At 55.4% G+C, this 15,873-nt stretch overlaps 1 protein-coding gene across 3 annotated transcripts in view; it reads right to left on the bottom strand.

Moving 5' to 3' along the window:
* The window catches only part of SIDT2 (SID1 transmembrane family member 2), a 31,839-nt gene extending 24,636 nt beyond the window's left edge, over positions 1 to 7,203 (bottom strand). The window contains exons 1-10 of one of the 3 annotated variants that reach the window (XM_044996886.1): positions 7,110 to 7,137; positions 6,649 to 6,726; positions 5,234 to 6,148; positions 3,257 to 3,378; positions 2,478 to 2,642; positions 2,054 to 2,099; positions 1,535 to 1,636; positions 1,324 to 1,407; positions 805 to 904; positions 307 to 372 (exon numbers count right to left, since the gene is read on the bottom strand). In XM_044996886.1, the coding sequence (XP_044852821.1) occupies positions 307 to 372; positions 805 to 904; positions 1,324 to 1,407; positions 1,535 to 1,636; positions 2,054 to 2,099; positions 2,478 to 2,642; positions 3,257 to 3,378; positions 5,234 to 5,425 (877 nt within the window). In that variant the 5' untranslated portion in view covers positions 5,426 to 6,148; positions 6,649 to 6,726; positions 7,110 to 7,137. Of the gene's footprint in view, positions 1 to 306; positions 373 to 804; positions 905 to 1,323; positions 1,408 to 1,534; positions 1,637 to 2,053; positions 2,100 to 2,477; positions 2,643 to 3,256; positions 3,379 to 5,233; positions 6,149 to 6,648 lie in introns of all 3 variants that reach the window. The other 2 variants (XM_044996887.1, XM_044996888.1) reach the window with 2 other exon arrangements.
* Positions 7,204 to 15,873: the final 8,670 nt, after the last annotated feature.

Raw genomic sequence — 15,873 nt, forward strand, 5'->3', positions numbered from 1 at the left:
CCCACCCACAGAGCAGCTCGCTGGACGGCACAGCCTTGCGGGCATGGGAGTCAGCTGGGCACACAGCCTCCCCCGGCCCCACGACTCCCCCATGCCCACCAGGAGAGAGACAGCCCCGGAGAGCCAGCCAGCCACTCCCATGTGCCGGAGCCACGCCGGGGCTGCCCGGGGGCGCTGGGACAGCCCTGCCGGGTCAGTGCCCCACGAACACAGGCTTTGTGACCAGCATTCAGCAGGAAACGCCCCCAGCTGCAGACGTAGCTGCCGCAGAGTAACCTGCCAATCCTGCCCATGGGAGCAGCTCACAGGTAATAGCAGGTGACACCATCACGTCCAGCGCCTTCTGCCGACTGCCTTGATCTACTGGTTCATCTGGAAGGAACAGAAGGCTGGAGATTAGCCCAGCCTAGATCAGCTGCCTCCTGTCTCCAGGAAAATTGCTCAAAGCAGACAGAGGAGCCCAGACCTCTGGAACGCCCCCGCCCTGGGTCTCGTCCAGCGTGTCGCCCGGCCCAGAGCGGGGTACGCCCAGCTGGGCTGTTGGACCCTTTCCACCCACAGCGCCTTGTTGCTGAGAAGTGGCAGCAACTGAGGCAGGGAGAGGGGTCACCACACCAGGGTCAGGCTGGGAACCAGCTTCCTCCTGGGCATTACGGTCCCCAGGGCCCCTTGCATGGTCCAGATCCCATTGCCGGTGCCTTGGGGTGGGTGTCAGAGGGGAGAAGGCTGTAGGGAGGTGGAGGAGAGGGAGAGGTGAGTGGCTAAGCCCTGTGCCTCCCCAGACTGCCCCACCCCACCCCGTACCTTTGCTGAGGGGGTAGTAAGGCAGGGGCCCTCCACAGGCCTCGTCTTCCGTTTTCACCACCACCACGACGTAGAAGCTGTTGCTGGGGAAATCCTTCTTCTAGCACGGCCGCCGGGAACGAAAGGAGAGTCAGTGGGAGTGGGGAGTGGCGGCTCTCCCCACCCGGCCCCAGTGGAGCGGAGAGGCCTGGATGCCCAGGCTCCCCCAAACGAGCGTCTGGCGAGACGGGCACCTTGCAAGCGACCCAGAGAGATGCCGGAGCTGGCTGCGGAGGAAGCCGCTCGCCTGCGCTCTTACACGCAGGGCGCTATTCGCGTGGAGGACTTGCCTGGACGGAGCTATCCGGCTAGCGCCGTCTGGCCGTGAGGAATGGGGCTGCGTGTCGCCTGGCTCAGCGCATGCCGGCAAGAACATCTCCGGCCAGCACTGACTGTCACTGGGCCACGCCGGAGAGAACAGCGAGGCCCGGCACCCGCCGCTGTTTGGCTGGGCTGGGCTGGGCTGGCGGCGCTCCCTACCTGCACCGTGATGGCTGCCTTCTTGGTCATGGTCTGGTACATCCCAATGAAGGCCACGTTGTTGTCCAGGTCATAGACGGGGCACTGCGGGGAGGAGAGGGGGGAGCAAAGACTCAGGCGCACGGAGCCTGGACCTGCCCAGAGCTCACCCTGGGGGGCGCTGGGCGAGGGGCGCACCAGGAAGAGGAACCCAGCCCCAGGCCCCACTTACCAGGATGTCCTGGACGGAGATGACGGAGCAGGGGAAGGCCATGCGCGAGGTCACCTTCACAATCACCGAGTCCACACCCTCCGGGAACACATACTTAAAATACTACCGGGGGGTGGGGGGCGAAGAGGGAACAGGGCACGTTATCGCCATGGTGACACGGCCCTGCCCTCCCCATGCAGTGCCCTATGCCCCATCCCTTCCCATGGCCCCCCCACCCCCGAAGTGGCACCAGCCATGTTATTCCCATAGACGGCTGCCTGCCCCTGCCCTGAGGATCCCAACCCAGAACCCCTGCGCTGGGAGGCAGAGCAGGGCCATTGTCCCATTGCACCGGAGGGAGGGGGGTCAGGAATAGAACCCAGGAGTCCTAGCTTGCCCCCCACTATCAGGAAGTGTAAGATCAGAGAGGGCCCCTCCCTCTGGCAACCAGAAAGGTCCCTTTACATTACGGGGACTCAGGTCAAGCTGCTTTAACGCTCCCCCCCCCCATAGCAGCCCCCAAGCAGAGAGGGGCATTACCTGCGGCTGGGCTGCTGTGGCATTAAAGCTGAACCGCTCGCTCGTCCTGTGCGGAGAGAGCGTTAGAACAGCACCATGGTTCATAAAGAGCGAGCAAACAGGGACCCCCCATTGCCCCTGCCCACCGGGGCAAAGAAAACCCCACCCGGCTGGAGCCAGCTACGGGCTGGAGCTGCAAATCCCCAGCCCGCAGGGCCGTGAGCAGCCGTTCGATGGATCCCCAGCCCTCCCTGAACGCCTGAGGGGGAGCCCGGCACGGCGATGCCTGCCCCAGCCCGGGACCTGGCTGGTCTGCGTGGGTCTCAGGGAACGGGAGCTCCCCCACCGTCCTGCACAGCAGGCTCCTGGGAGGGAGCTGGGGGGCGGGGGGAAGGAGGCCCAAGGTGTAGGGCAGAGATGGGGGGGTCCTATCTCTATCCCTCACCTCAGCACGAAGTTCTCCACGCGGGTGACCCGCAGCTGGTAGGAGGCGTTCCTCGCAGACAGCGTCGACACATCCACGTAGAAGAACTGCGTCTCCGACTCGCTCTTGGTCGGGGGCTGGCACAGCGTGCGGCTCACATTCTGGTACAGGTACTTCCTCTGGAACCTGGCCAAGGCAGAGACCCCCGGGCCGGATGAGAGAGGGAGCCTGGCAGCGGCAGCATGCGGCACGGGGCCAGTCCCCCCGCCCCCAGCATGGGGAGCACCCACAGCCTACGGCATCGTCAGGCACAGCTCCAGGACCCTCCGCCTGTGGCCTTCCTGGGGTTCGCTCCCTCGGCTGGCTGGGTCGCTGTCCCCACCCGAGCTAGGCAGGCGCTCCTAGCGGCACTGAGGGTGCCATGGGGGGTCGGCAATGCAGCATCTCCCTTCCCAAAGAGCTTGGGGACACAGACCCTCCTGCCCGGTGCACAGGCCGAGCTAAGGGTGCTGCTCTCCCCCCTCGACGGCGCTCGGTAGCTGGACCAGGTCACTGTGGAGAAGGCTCAGAGGCTGAACTGGCAGTTGTCCCAGAGCCACTCTGCACCCAGCCAGCTGGCAGAGCAGGACGTTCTGGGGCACACGAGTCCACACATTTGGGTTTTAAGGCCATTTTCATGTCATGGTCAGAGAGCTGGCCTAGGTGCCCACGCCTTCACAGGCAGGGGGACCCCAGAACTCAGGGGGACATGGGTCTTTAGCCCCACCTCAGAGGTCGTCTCTGACAAGGGTGGTACTTACAGGCCCCTGAGGATCAGCGGCACCTGAAACGACACCACCGCCTCCTTCTGCCTCACCACGAAGAGAACTGGCGTCTCCTTCTGCTCAGACAGCACGTTCACCGTCACCCGGACGCCCTCCGTCTGGGGAGGAGAGAAGGGAAATGCTGGCCTTGGCCAAAGAGACACGAGCCCTCCCCGAGGGGCTCAGCGGGGAGACTCTGGACTGAGCCCCAGACTGCTGAATTTCTTTCAGCTCCCCCGCAGGGGAAGCAGCAGCCATTGGTGCACTGAGCACAGAGCCCTCCCGCAAGGACAGCGCGGGCGCACACTCGGCCCTTTGTTCCCTGTGACTCTCGAGATGCGGGAGCAGCGTGACCAGCCTGGGGCAGGGAACCATCCTGCCTTTTACAGCCGGACACCGCGTGCAGTGGGGAATGGCACTGGTGACCCAATGGGAAGTTCAGCTTGGCCCATGTTTGCGAACAGCTCCTGCACGTACTCCCCCCAGCAGAGAGGAAAGGTCAAGCCGCTGCACGTGCTGGGACGGGATGGGCCAGCGCTTGGATGCTGGTGCTCAAGGACCTCACAGGCCACGCGGGGGTTTGGGAAGGGGGTGACTGTGGGGAGGGCTGTTCCAGAGGCAGGAGCACAGAGCTAGGACTCAGTTAGGACAGAGGCTTGGGCTGTGAGGGAGGGAACGGGCGGGGCAGGGTGGGGGGATGAGCAGCTCAGAGAACAGGAGATGCCAAAGCAGAGGCGTGTGTGTGTCGGGGGTATTGGCAGGGGAGCAGCTCACTCCATGCACCCTGGGAAGGGATTACTCTCCCACAGGATGTCTCTCCTGCAGAGCCAGTCTAGTCCCTGACAGCCCTGAACCGAACCCCCAGATCCAGCCACGCCGAACTCCGAGACATTTGGGTGCAAAGCTTCCCAGTCAGAGCAAAATGCCCACTCTGCAGCTGGGGACGCCGAGCACGTATTTCCTGGGCTATGTGGCCCTGGAATGGGAAAACAGCCTTTGCAGCCCTTCCTTTTGCATCACAAACAGGGACTTATCAGCTGTGAGCTGGCAGTGCCCTTCCAATTACCAGGCCAGGCCAAGCCAGAGCAGCCTTCCCAGTCGCGGCCTCACTCAATGCTCAGGGATGGAGGTAAAGGTGAATCTTCAATCTGGAACCTGGCTTAACAGACCTGGCAGTCGCCTCCCACCCTTCTGAACAAACAGCGCAGCCGAGTTTGTGGAAAGAAAAAGTAAAGAGTCAGCCGAAGCAACTTCCTTTTTAAAAATGCTGATTTGTGACTTGCACAGAAGAACACAGAGATGCCCACAAGACACGCACACCCTACCGGGGCGAAACGAACACACACGCCAAACACATCGAAGCCACTAGATAGACGAAAGGCCAACAGCAGACACTGGCCAAAGCAACTGTGATCTCAGCTGGAAGCGATGGGGACACTCCCTAGTTGTTTAAACTCGACATGTCAGCCGGGGAGGGTAGCAGCATGGTGCGCGCACAGGGAAGAAGGAAGTGAAAGTGGGCCAGGAAGCCAGCAGCCTTGCTTCGCTGGCCCAAGCCCCGTGGGAACAGAGAACTAACAGCACAACCAGGGGGAGAAATTTGGGATTTTCCACCTGCAGTCTAGGGCCCAGGGGGCTGGATTCTCCACTGCCCTGCCCACAGTGCACGCCGCAGGCCGTGCAAAACAGAACCTGATCCAAATAGAGCATCCTGCACGTGCTTGGCGCGGGGGCAGGGCAATGGAGTCAGGCCGAGGGACTGTTCAGAGAGACACTTCGTAGCACCCTGCAGCAGAGCACGAGGCAGGGCCCCCGTTGTGGGCTAGGCAAGGATTATCCCCCCAGCACCTCATCAGTTGTTCTGGGCATGGCCGAACGGCGGGCAGAGCAGTTCACAGGCCGAGGGCTCTGGCAGAGGGACCGTGTCCCCGTGGCTGGCGCTGGGCCTGACTCGGGGGACACTCACTCACTCACCCTGTTCCTCATCACGGTGTGGTTGAAGGTGTAGATGTTCAGTAGCTCGCTGTTCACAAAGTCCGTGTAGTTTTTGTCAAACTCGGCCTCCTTCTGGGAGATGTTCTTGGCAGCCAGGGCCTCGGGGAAAGCACCAGCCCCCGGCAGAGCCAGCAGCAGCAGCAGGACGAGGGGCAGTTCCAGGGCCAACATGACTTGATCCCACAGGCAGGCAGCGCGTCTCCCGGGGCTGGGCTAAGGCGGCAGCAGCAGGAGCTTCCAGCATCACCGGGTCAGCACCCTTTAGACCCTAGGTTGGGCAATCCCAGGTAACATTGCCCCGCTCCTCTTCCACGCCGCACCTGGCCAAAGGGTGCGGGCGGGAGCACCTGTGAATCAACAGCTCTGCCAGGGGAGCCCGCAGGCTGCTCACAGCCAGGAGAAGAGTCTACAGGGCCTCCGTGCCGCTCTGCCCCATGGCGCCGCCAGCCCCACTGCAGCAGTGGGAGCTGCCCCACACACTCCCTGAATGGGAGCCAGTGAGCAGCAAGGCTGGCAGCTTCTCTCCTGCCCTCTCTGTCCAGGGCTGGGTCCTCTCCGCCAGCCCACTGCAGACAGGCCTCTGCCTGGCCACTGCACCTCAAAGGTGAGGGGCTGCGGGCAGCTGGAGACTTTGTGTCCCTCCTGAATGCAACAAGCCCAGGCTGTAAACACTGAAGCAGCAGGTGACGTCAGGCAGGGAACTGACACACTCTTAAAGGGACAGGCTGCAGAAAATCCTTAAAGGGGAACTGACACAGACGGCCCCAAACTCAGCACCAGGAGTTGCTTGGTGACAAGATGAAAGACTGTAGGGTCTTCCAGTACATTACGGGCTGTTCTAGAGCCCTCGTCTCCATGCCGGCTGAAGGCAGGACAAGGAGTAACGGGCTCAATCTGCAGCAAGAGAGATATAGGTGAGATATTAGGGGAAAAAAAATCCAAATCTAAGGCTAGTTAAGCTATGGAACAGGCTCCCAAGGCGGGTTGTGGAATCCCTGGCACTAGAGGTTTTTAAGAACACATTAGACAAGCACCTGTCAGGGATGGTCGAGATAATACAGAGTCCTGCCTCGGTGCAGAGGACTGGACTGGACGACCTATCGAGGTCCCTTCCAACCCGACGTTTCTACAACTCTACGATACAGTGAAAAAGGCCCTTTGCATGTTTGCATTGCCTTCTTGTGCCCTTAGCCAGCCTCCTCTGGGGGGCATTGCTGCTTCCTTGCGGCTGTCAAGCCCAGATCCTGCTTCCCACCTTCCCAGAGGATTGGGTTCTGGTCTTGGCTCAGCCTGTTACACTGGCTAGGACCAGCTGCAAATGGCTCCTGCAGTTCCTGTCCTTCCCGGTGTTCAGGGATCTTTGAGACAAGATGAACAGGCCAGGGGGTTCTTACCGCTGGAGATGGTCCCTCCAGAAGAGGCCTGCACATCGGTGGGGTAAGCTCACACCACGGCAGCCCTCTGTCCGTGCACTGGGGATAAACAGAGGACTCTGAAGAGGCTGTGAGTTGGATGCCGTTCAACAGTGAAAAATTCACACCCCAATTGGTTTGGTTTGGTTTGAATCAATAGAGTCCGAGGGAGCCACTGCAGAACTCCTCTCATTCTGCTGTGCAGCAATCTGGGCCTATGGTGGTTTGGGAAATGAGCCACTGGGGACACCACCCAGACCAGCTGGAACCATGCACTGATCCAGAGGCTGCACAAGGAACACACTGCAGCCAACTCTGACAAGTCTTTATTGTTACCAGGATGTAGGCGTTAGACGCCTCCATCCACAGCCCCTGTAGGGCGTCACCTCTTTCCTTTCCTCGCTCAGCTACAGGGTACCTCTCCTGCCTCCCCACTGACTCACCCCCAGACCCCCATCACACTACTTCAAACAGCAGGAACATCCGTTGCTGGCAGTGTCCCTTTAATAAGGGAAGGGATGGAAAGGTTCCATGGCTGTTGGCTGTGGCAGTTGGTCTGAGCAGATGCAGGGAGTAATGGAGGGTCTAATTATTATGGTTTACGTTGGGATAGGCAACAAAACCTCCTCTGTTTGCTGCATTCTCCACAGTGAACCTCCTGGCAAGTCTGCTATTCGAGGGAGAGAGGCAGGAGTGCTTAGTGTGGTAACGCTGCGGGTCTCCAACCTCACAGCACATCACCTCTCTGGAGCATGGAATATTAGACATCTACGTGAATACAGATTCTAACAGCAACTCGGCCGTGCCCTCAATCAGTGTGTTTGCAGAACAGTCTGACACGTGGCAGAGAGCTGCTTCCATAAACTTCCTGTTGCTCATGTAAATCATAATCCACACCCACTCTCATAAACTGGTGTGTTTCCAGTACAGGCTTAGAGGAACAAGGGCCTAGGCCTGGCAGGTTCTCTGCGTTGGGATTGGGGGGTTCTCAGCCCCTTTCAGGATCCCTTTGTGGGAGTTGGACCATTCCAGCATCGTGTGGGGTTTTCATCTCTGTTTGGAGTTTGGTACTAGGAAATGGGGCTCTGGCTTTGGTTCACTCCCTCCCCACCATAGGTGCTAGACCTGCTCCCAGTGGGCTTGTCAGGGCTAATGAATGTTTGTACCATCCTTGGAAGGTCTTGCCTTAAAGGGCTACTGTTAATTTCTGTTTCACTTTGTATATTTCAATTTAATGGAAGCGACATTGGAAAACAATGGCTGGAACTGAACTGGGACCAGAGCTTGTGCTGCAGAGAGCTCCCGGCGCAGGAGAAACACCAAAGAACACTCTGGCCTCCGAGAGCACTCCCCCTCACTGCTTACCATGCCTTTACAGCTCGAGCACAGCTAATCATTGTATACTCCTGTGATACATTGGTAAGAGTTAAAACAGGGAGGGCTTGGGACAAAGCACCAGATATTGCTAAAGAACAGCAGTGCTTTGTTCTGATTTTTTTTAAATAGAGCATTCCTAACCCCAGATCCCCACCTGCCCTCCATGCTAACGAAAGGGGGTCAGCAAGCAGAATGGAGATCCAACCATTATATCTGCCAGTTCTGACAGTGCAGCCTTCGCCCCCTCACCTAGAGAGAAGGCAGCAATCGATAAAGTGCAGTTGCTTGGAAGTAAAATAGAGAAGAGCTGGAGAACACAAGGGACGAATGTTTAAAATCTCATGGCCTTTTCACTAGTTATACCCTTGGTCTTTTGGAGCCTGGAACTAGCCTAGTCAGTTTCCAAGGGTCCCCAGCCCAGGGCTTTGTCCAGCATGGACACTTCAGATCTAGGCTTCTGAAACATTTTCGTCACACGGACCTCACTGAAGCAGACTGTCTGGGGGACAGACTCTCCCTTCCCATTTGTGATCTTGACACAACATCGCCCCAGCACCCGCAGCAATTGCCAGCATGGAAACAGAACATTAGGGAAATTCTCACTGTATTTATTTTATTTCTTCTGATTTAAATGCACACACCCCACCTAGGCACAAGCTCTAGGCCCCCTGACAAGAACTACTGTAAAGTCAGGCATGTCTGCACTGCAGGCACTATAACGACATAGCTATGGCACCACAGTCACCCTGCAATGAAGACATAGTTACAGTGACAAGAAGGGTTTTTACTCCTTGTAGGAGCTCCATCTTCCTGAGCAATGGCTCCATGTGCACCAGGCTTTGGGTCAGCATGATGGAGCTAAGTCAGCCTAAGTTTTGAGTGTAGCCCAGGCCTTACAATCCACATAGGAGACACACAAGAGAGATAGGTGAGATATTAGGAAAAACTGTCTAAATCTAAAGGGGACTGGACAGATCCAGAGCCTGACCATTGCTGGGCAATGCTACAAGGCCTCCCTCATCCTTAAAGCTTCTCCACCATTGCAAGAACGACATTCACAACACTGACTCCCCCACGAACCCAATACCCACGCTACAAACCCCAATCAACCAACCAAAGATCCTCCCTGTACTCGGCAAAGGGAGAGGTGCCAGGGACTTCATGGAGTCCACTAAAGGCTAGGCAGCTGCTATTGATTTCAGTGGAAGGGGCTCAGACACTACGAGGGGCAGCAGGATGATCCCCAAGATAGAGCGATATTATTGCTCTTCACATAATATTTACTTTGCAATGAATTATTCAATGACTATTTGTTCATTTTTCACCCACTTCGTAGAGCTGGGTAAATAATGAGCAAACATCCACGAATCCACACGTACTTCACAAATATCTATCCTATAATCTTACGTTCCCAACCTTGCTGGCCAAGGCTCCTGGATATTTTAGGGTGCCCTTTCTTTTGCACTCTCACTTATCAGGGAACACCCGGGGTTTGGGGGGGGACACGTCATACAGCACCAAAGCTACAAATACTAAATGTTGCTGCCACTAAGAGCTGGGCTCCCAGGAACTGTGCAGAAACTGTAATGGTAGCAAGCACTGCCTAAGGAAGTTTGTGAGCTCTGCGTCTGAACTGTAAAACTACATCTCTGCTCCAGGACCTTGGGCAATTAGGCAGCCTAAGTAAATATAATTTTGCCACCTCACAAGGGTGAGGTAAAGTCCATCCAGAAAACCAGAGAGAAAAACAAAGGCAATAAAGTAAATCAGAGAAAGGCTGTGTTGGGCTAGAGCAGTCACTGCTTTTCTACTGCCCCTGTCGCGCCCAAGGACGTGCTGGGTGCTTCTCACTGCATGGAGCCAGACGCTGACGGGGGTGGGAAGGTCTGTGCCAGCCAACAAAGCAGTCAGGGTGATGGCTCCCGTGCAGCCATCACCTACGCCTTTGGATGCTCTCCATACCCAGTCCAGCTGATTATCACCACACACAGTTATCAGTCCCCTCTCACCAGTACCTAATTCAGAGAGTTTAACACAACAGTGGAATCAGGCAGTGTTAAAGGAGGCTTCGTGTTATCATGCCTCATGGCCAGTGCTGCAGACAGACTAGCTGACTTGCAGAAGCTGTGACTCCACAACGGGGGATGCATCACTTGATCATTGCCCGGTTCTGTTCATTCCCTCTGGGACAGCTGGCACTCGCCCCTGTCAGAAGGCAGGATACTGGGCTAGGTGGACCTTTGATCTGACCCAGTGTGGCCGTTCTGATCTTCCTTTTGTAGTTGATGGCAATTTGTGTTACAACTTTCGTGTTATTTAAACAGTTCTTATAACCAGATGCTCCTTGGTTCCCTGTAAGACAGCAGTTCTCAAACAGAGGTCTGGGGGCTCCTGAGGGGCCCTGAGTAGGTTTTAGGGCTGTGACGATGCGGTTCTGGCGGGACCCAACTGAGAGTGCCAATTCAGGACCAATTGCTTAAACAGGGCAGTCACAGCCCTAGGCTGGGGTTTTTCCGCCTCTAAGGCAAACCAAACCAGCCAGACAAAAAGGACTTCGGTTTCACCCCACTGGCTAACCACAAGTCACACAAGCAATTTCCTTAGACACTCCAGTCTCCCAGTATCACCACCAGTGCACTCGTCCTGGGGATGAATGGTTATGAAAACCAACACCCCAATAAAAGAAAAAGGTTCTCTCGATCCCAAAGGACCAAGCCCCAGACCCAGGTCAATATACACATCAAATCTTACCCACAAATCACGCTGTTGCCAATCCTTTAGAATCTAAAATCTAAAGGTTTATTCATAAAGGGAAAAAGGTAGAGATGAGAGCTAGAATCGGTTAAATGGAATCAATTACATCCAGTAATGGCAAAGTTCTTAGTTCAGGCTTGTAGCAGCGATGGCATAAACTGCAGATTCAAATCAAGTCTCTGGAGTACATCCCCCACTGGGATGGGTCATCAGTCCCTTGTGTAGAGCTTCAGCTTGTAGCAAAGTCCCTCCAGAGGTAAGAAGCAGGATTGAAGACCAGATGGAGATGAGGCATCAGCCTTATATAAGCTTTTCCAGGTGTAAGAACCTCTTTGTCCTTACTGTGGAAAATTACAGCAAAATGGAGTCTGCAGTCACATGGACAAGTCCCTGCATACTTTGCTGAGTCACAAGGCATGTCTGCCTTCTCTCAATGGGTCAATTGTGCAGCTGATGGTCCTTAATGGGCCATCAAGCAGGCTAGGCAGGGCTAACACCAACTTGTCTGCGGTGTCACCCAGAAGCAGAGCACAATACAAAATACAGACAGTATAGAGCCAATACTCATAACTTCAACTACAAAATGATACACAGACATACAGACAGCATAATCCTAACCAGCAACCCATAACCTGCTCTTAGACACCTTAGATGACCCCCTTTACCTAAGATTTGGTGCCACTACAGGACCTTGGTTGCAAACCATGTTCTATATGGTCCCAGTTTATATCAATAACGTCACAAGGGGGTCCACCAAGCAGGGCTGGCATTAGACTCACTGGGGCCCAGGGCAGAAAGCCAAAGCCCCCCCATGCAGGGCCAAAGACGGGGGGCCCAAGCCCCACCACTTGGGGCTGAAGCCAAAGCCTGAGCAACTTAGCTTCACAGGGCCCTGTGACGTGGGGTTCCAGGCAATTGCCCTGCTTGCTACCCCCTAACGCCGGCTCTGGCTTTGTGGCACAAGTGGGCCATGGAGATTTTATAGCATTGGGGGGGGGGGGTTCTGTTTGATTAAATCTCCTGAAACTCAAATCAAACATGCTAGCTGCTGAGGTTCCTTCTAGTGCTACACTTCTCTGATGCTACGCCTGGCTTATTTCTGGCATTCAGACAGGCTCCATTCCCTGTGGAAGATACGGGCTTCCCCCTCTGGTCTCGCCCATAACATACGGTGCAGTGCCAAAGGTAACCGCTCGTACCAAGGGCGGCAGCAGCTCTGTTCCCAGCCAGACCAAGCAGTAACTAGACTAACTGGTGCTGTGAGAGTCAGAGTTAGACACTGGTGGTTAGTGGGGACAACTTCCGAAGAGAAGCAATAAATCTACCCCGTGTTCCTGAATGACATTGTGTGTTTACCGTCCAGCTCTCACATGAACTGGAACACTGATGACAACCCCTCCTCCCGCACCATCCTCACGCCCAGTCACTCCTGCACCAGGGCTGGTGACGTGGGAGCAAACGGCCAGGTTTACAGAGAGGAAAGTGACAAAGCAGAGTAACACTAGAGGGCACTACTGGCCTCTTTCAAAGCCCTTCCTTCACTCCTTTCTCCTGCCCAGACAGCAGTGCAGTGACACACTGGAGCGGAGCGGGTACCCAAGCAAGTGACTGCATAGGAAGCGCCTTGCCCCGTTTCAACTTTGTCTTTCAGGGTCTCTGTGTGGAGACCCCTACAACCTCCATTAATTTATATTTACAGAGTTTCCTTAGTCAGCAAAGCACCAGAAACAAACTACAAATCATCGATTTATCCACCACTGCTTGGCAGCAATCTCCGACATGGAATTATTAGGAAATGCCTCAGAAGCAATACCACCTCCCTTTATACCGATGATGTCACGCTATTCCCAGTCACATTCCCTGTTTACGTTAAAAGGGCACCTTGACACCCCCCACCGCAAAGGATAGCAAATTTGGAGGGTGGGAGAAGAGTCAACATTTGCTCAGGAGAGACAGCTACGGGATAAGGGCAGGAGACAAGAAATGCTCTCTATGCTACTGGGCCCTGGGATCACACAGCAGGAACTCAAAGTTCTGTCATTTTGCTTCCCTTAGGAGAGAAATGTGATGCATTGCCACCTGCTATTTAAAAGCAAGCCTCCTGCTAGAGCTCCCCACAACATGCAGCACTGCACGGAGCCAGATGAGTTGGGGGAAGCTTGCCACATGTGGAAGCCTACAGGGAGTTTGTCAACATTCTTCTTTTTTTTAAAAGGGCTTTGTGACCAATATATGGTACTGTGGGGCTCTACTCTCAAGTCACACAATTGAGCACCTGCAGTCCTATATGCAAGGCCTGATGCCAACTTCTAGACCAAAACTGAAGTGTCAGCAGGGCCGGCTCCAGACCCCAGCGTGCCAAGCGCGTGCTTGGGGCGGCGTGCCGCGGGAGGGCAGCAGGCGGCTCCGGTGGACCTCCCGCAGACGTGCCTGCGGATGCTCCACCAGAGCCGCGGGACCAGCGGACCCTCCGCAGGCACGTCTGCGGGAGGTCCACCGGAGCCGCGGGACTGGTGACCGCTGCGCCCCCCACAGCGTGCCACCGTGCTTGGGGCAGCGCAAATCCTAGAGCCGCCCCTGAGTGTCAGTGTCTGCTATTAACCTCTGTTTACTCACTGCTGGACAAATGTGAGAAGCCTGGCAGACAAGGTGCCAATGCTATTGAGAATGTTATTTCTATACAACCTTTCATCTGTAGATCTGAAAGCACTTGACTGATGATAATACACAAGGATGTTGCGAGACTTACCACAGTTTACAAGTGATTGCAGTGGAAAGCAGAGAGGCTGAGTGATTTGCCCAAGGTCACACAGGATTCACAGCAGAACTAGCAATATAATCTATGAAAAGCTTCTTGGTTCAAAGGCCAGAAGGGACCACTGGTCTCTGCCAGTGGCACACAACAGTCTAGTTCCTGAGGGCTGTAATACTTTGGTTTAACTCTGATTACTGGGCTTGTTGTGGGAGTGTTGTTGGTGCCCTGTGATATACAGGTCAGAGTTACGAGCCGGTGGTCCCTTCTGACCTTAAACGCCATGACCTAGTCTGACCTCCTGCATAACCCAGGCCATAGAACTCTCTGAATTAAGTCCTGTTTGAACTAGAGAATGTTTTAGAAAAATACCCAATCTTGATTAAAAGATTGCCAGTGATGGAGAACCATCCATGTAACTCTCCATGACCCTTGGTTAATTGTACCAATGGGTAATTAGTCTCATTGTTAAAAATGTGCACCTTATCTCCAGTCTCAATTTGTTCAGCTTCAACTTCCGCCTTTGGATTGTGTTCTACCATTCTCTGCTAGACTGAAGAGCCCATTATCAAATTTCTGTTCCCCATGGAGGTACTTCTAGATTGTAATCAAGTCACCCCTTAACCTTCTCTTAAACCAAACAGATTGAGCTCTCTCGAGTCTATCACTATAAGGTATGTTTTCCGCTCCTTCAGTCATTCGTGCAGTTCCTCTCTGAACCATCTCCTGTTTATCTACAGCCTTCCTGAATTGTGGGCACCAGCACTGGACACAGTATTCCAGCAGCAGTCACACCTGTGCTGGATACAGAGGTAAAACCACCTCTCTCCTTTACTAGGTATGATGAAGTGGGAATGTTCTTGATGTGCTGTTTGAATGCTGAGTGGGGAGTATTGAGCTGGGAAGGTTGCAGGGGAGTTTTGCTGGGACTGCCTGCATTGGGGAAGGGAGGATACACGAGCATGTAACATGAGAACCCAGGAGGGGGGTTGGAGGCCCAGGTAACACCTCTGCCCGGGAAACGGGACAAAGGACACAAAGGCTGGGGGAGGAGCCAGGGGAAGGCCAGAAAGGAGACGATTGAAGGGAGTTTCAGTTTGGAGCTGGCGGGGAAATAAAGAGGGGCACCCCGACCAACAGGGCTGTGGCTGCCCTGGGCCCCCCAGATGGATCTAACAAAAGGGGGTCCTGTTGGCTATATTGGCAAGACCTGTTTTGGACTGTGCTCCTGTCGTCTAAATAAACCTTCTGTGTTACTGGCTGGCTGAGAGACATGGTGAATCGCAGGAAGCTGGGGGTTCAGGGCCTTGTCTCCCCCACACTCCGTGACAACTGGACAGTGCCCTCTGTATTTGCTGGGCTCCTCCCCGCTCTTCCTCTAGGCATAGGCAGGAGGGGTCTTGGGAAGCCCTAAGCAGCCAGCTGACCACTCCCAGCTGGGACAGACAGGTGCCTGCGCTGCATCTGCCAGGCTATTTCCCTCAGAGACAGGGATCAGTTCATTTGAGCAATCTCCCTCTTCCAGCAGGGCAATCAGCTGTTCTTTGGTGAGCCTCCCACTGCGCAGCCGCCTCTACTTGCACAGCTCGACCAGGTGGCACTTAAGGCGCTTGGCATACATCTTCCTGCTGGCCACTCACAGGCCTGGGTGCTCACCGCTTCCCGAAGTTTCCAGGGAGACCCCTAGTGTGCCAGCCATTCTCGAGGTCACCACCTCTCTACTAGGGTCGAGCGGCAGACTCCTCCGCCCCCGGGACTGCTCGCTGCAATCCCCCGGGGGACCCTGTTACTGTGAAAGTCCTTCTTGCTGGTTACACCCAGGGTTTAATCACCCCCTGAAACCATCCCTCACTGACTCTTCAGCACGCCTGGCCCCCGTCAATCCCCCTTCGTTTTACTGCTCCCCAGTCACTTACTGCAGGAAGCGCCGTCCACCGGGTATAGTAGATCCCACCGCTGCCACCAGCGGTCATGGAGTGTGGGGGAGTCGGGGCCCTGCACCCCCGGTTTCCTGCAATTCACCATGACTCTCAGCCAGCCAGTAACACAGGTTTATTTATAGACGACAGGAGCACAGTCCAAAACAGGTACAGACAACAGAACCCCCTTTTAGTTAGGTCCATCTGGGGGCCCCAGGGAGGCCACAGCCCTGTTGGTCAGGGCACCCCTCTATTTCCCAGCCAGCTCCAAACTGAAACTCCCTTCAGCCATCTCCTTTCTGGCCTTCCCCTGGCTCCTCCTCCAGCCTTTGTGTCCCTTTGTCCACTTTCCCGGGCAGAGGTGTTACCTGGCCTCCAACCCCCCTCCTGGGTTCTGTTACATGC

Source organism: Mauremys mutica, chromosome 22 (genome assembly GCF_020497125.1).
Source record: "Mauremys mutica isolate MM-2020 ecotype Southern chromosome 22, ASM2049712v1, whole genome shotgun sequence".
NCBI lineage: Eukaryota > Metazoa > Chordata > Testudines > Geoemydidae > Mauremys > Mauremys mutica.